The sequence below is a fragment of the Littorina saxatilis genome, linkage group LG3 (genome assembly GCF_037325665.1).
Source record: "Littorina saxatilis isolate snail1 linkage group LG3, US_GU_Lsax_2.0, whole genome shotgun sequence".
NCBI lineage: Eukaryota > Metazoa > Mollusca > Gastropoda > Littorinimorpha > Littorinidae > Littorina > Littorina saxatilis.
The window spans coordinates 12,027,255-12,029,754 of record NC_090247.1 but is presented as its reverse complement, the minus strand read 5'-3'; the positions used below and the strand labels follow the sequence as shown (position 1 = coordinate 12,029,754).

At 43.3% G+C, this 2,500-nt stretch overlaps 1 protein-coding gene across 1 annotated transcript in view; it reads left to right on the top strand.

Moving 5' to 3' along the window:
• LOC138961635 (E3 ubiquitin-protein ligase HACE1-like) overlaps positions 1-2,500 on the top strand; it is a 34,410-nt gene that overhangs the window by 14,094 nt on the left and 17,816 nt on the right. Inside the window, exon 15 of the mRNA XM_070333307.1 lies at positions 114-201. Coding sequence (XP_070189408.1) covers positions 114-201 — 88 coding nt within the window. The remainder of the gene's footprint in view (positions 1-113; positions 202-2,500) is intronic.

Here is a 2,500-nt window from a genome sequence, read left to right as displayed (position 1 = left end):
GTGGATGGGGCTATCGGGGTCTTCTTTATGCAAGCTTGTTTGGATTTGAACTGTGTGTGAAATAAATCAAATGTTATGTCAATAAATTGTCATGGGTAACTTATTTGTTTCAGGGATCCACAGCTGATTTTTAACCATTTCCATTTCTTGCTGTCCTGTCCTGGCTACATGGCAGAGTTTCTCACCATTATTCACGGTCAGGTAGGTGATCCTTTTGCACAGCAGGCAGGAAAAATACTTCACAACACTATACACACTTGCCATAGGTACACTTAGTTAGTCCGGAGTCTCAACAACATATTCCTCTCAGTGTTGTTCCTTGAAAAAAGCCTAGACGGGCGAAGTGGCGCAGTGGTAAGACGTCGGCCTCCTAATCGGGAGGTCGTGAGTTTGAATCCTGGTCGCTGCCGCCTGGTGGGTTAAGAGTGGAGATTTTTCCGATCTCCCAGGTCAACTTATGTGCAGACCTGCTAGTGACTTAACCCCCTTCGTGTGTACACGCAAGCACTAGACCAAGTGCGCACGAAAAAGATCCTGTAATCTATGTCGGAGTTTGGTGGGTTATGGAAACACAAAAATACCCAGCATGCCTACCCAACGAAAGCGGAGTGAAGCTGACTATGCTCTCAGAGTATAGTTAGGGGAACCCAAATGGGCAAAACGAGCTCACACGTCACCAGAATGTCTGGAACGCTGAAGAAGAAGAAAAAAGCCTGATATTAATTGAGAGAAGTTGACTTCACAAAGTCTGTTTCACGTTGCTTGCTACACAAAGCTGTGGCACTGAATTGTTGGTAGAAATGAAGACTTCACAAAGTCTGTTTCACGTTGCTTGCTACACAAAGCTGTGGCACTGAATTGTTGGTAGAAATGAAGACTTCACAAAGTCTGTTTCACGTTGCTTGCTACACAAAGCTGTGGCACTGAATTGTTGGTAGAAATGAAGACTTCACAAAGTCTGTTTCACGTTGCTTGCTACACAAAGCTGTGGCACTGAATTGTTGGTAGAAATGAAGACTTCACAAAGTCTGTTTCACGTTGCTTGCTACACAAAGCTGTGGCACTGAATTGTTGGTAGAAATGAAGACTTCACAAAGTCTGTTTCACGTTGCTTGCTACACAAAGCTGTGGCACTGAATTGTTGGTAGAAATGAAGACTTCACAAAGTCTGTTTCACGTTGCTTGCTACACAAAGCTGTGGCACTGAATTGTTGGTAGAAATGAAGACTTCACAAAGTCTGTTTCACGTTGCTTGCTACACAAAGCTGTGGCACTGAATTGTTGGTAGAAATGAAGACTTCACAAAGTCTGTTTCACGTTGCTTGCTACACAAAGCTGTGGCACTGAATTGTTGGTAGAAATGAAGACTTCACAAAGTCTGTTTCACGTTGCTTGCTACACAAAGCTGTGGCACTGAATTGTTGGTAGAAATGAAGACTTCACAAAGTCTGTTTCACGTTGCTTGCTACACAAAGCTGTGGCACTGAATTTTTGGTAGAAATGAAGACTTCACAAAGTCTTTTTCACGTTGCTTGCTACACAAAGCTGTGGCACTGAATTGTTGGTAGAAATGAAGACTTCACAAAGTCTGTTTCACGTTGCTTGCTACACAAAGCTGTGGCACTGAATTGTTGGTAGAAATGAAGACTTCACAAAGTCTTGTTCACGTTGCTTGCTACACAAAGCTGTGGCACTGAATTGTTGGTAGAAATGAAGACTTCACAAAGTCTTGTTCACGTTGCTTGCTACACAAAGCTGTGGCACTGAATTGTTGGTAGAAATGAAGACTTCACAAAGTCTTTTTCACGTTGCTTGCTACACAAAGCTGTGGCACTGAATTTTTGGTAGAAATGAAGACTTCACAAAGTCTTTTTCACGTTGCTTGCTACACAAAGCTGTGGCACTGAATTGTTGGTAGAAATGAAGACTTCACAAAGTCTGTTTCACGTTGCTTGCTACACAAAGCTGTGGCACTGAATTGTTGGTAGAAATGAAGACTTCATGAAGTCTTTTTCACGTTGCTTGCTACACAAAGCTGTGGCACTGAATTGTTGGTAGAAATGAAGACTTCACAAAGTCTGTTTCACGTTGCTTGCTACACAAAGCTGTGGCACTGAATTGTTGGTAGAAATGAAGACTTCACAAAGTCTGTTTCACGTTGCTTGCTACACAAAGCTGTGGCACTGAATTGTTGGTAGAAATGAAGACTTCACAAAGTCTGTTTCACGTTGCTTGCTACACAAAGCTGTGGCACTGAATTGTTGGTAGAAATGAAGACTTCATGAAGTCTTTGCAAAGTCAACTTCGTGCTGAATTAAGGAAGGCATTCAGATAATTGTATAGGGGGACACTACACGATGGCCTCAGGAGCCAGATCTGGGCGGAGGCGACCACGGTGCAAGGGAAGCTCTATGGCAGTCTGGACGACCTACAGCGCACGGCAACATTTGCGCGGAGAACCGGAGTTTCCATCTGAGTGATCGACAAGAAGAAGAAGAAG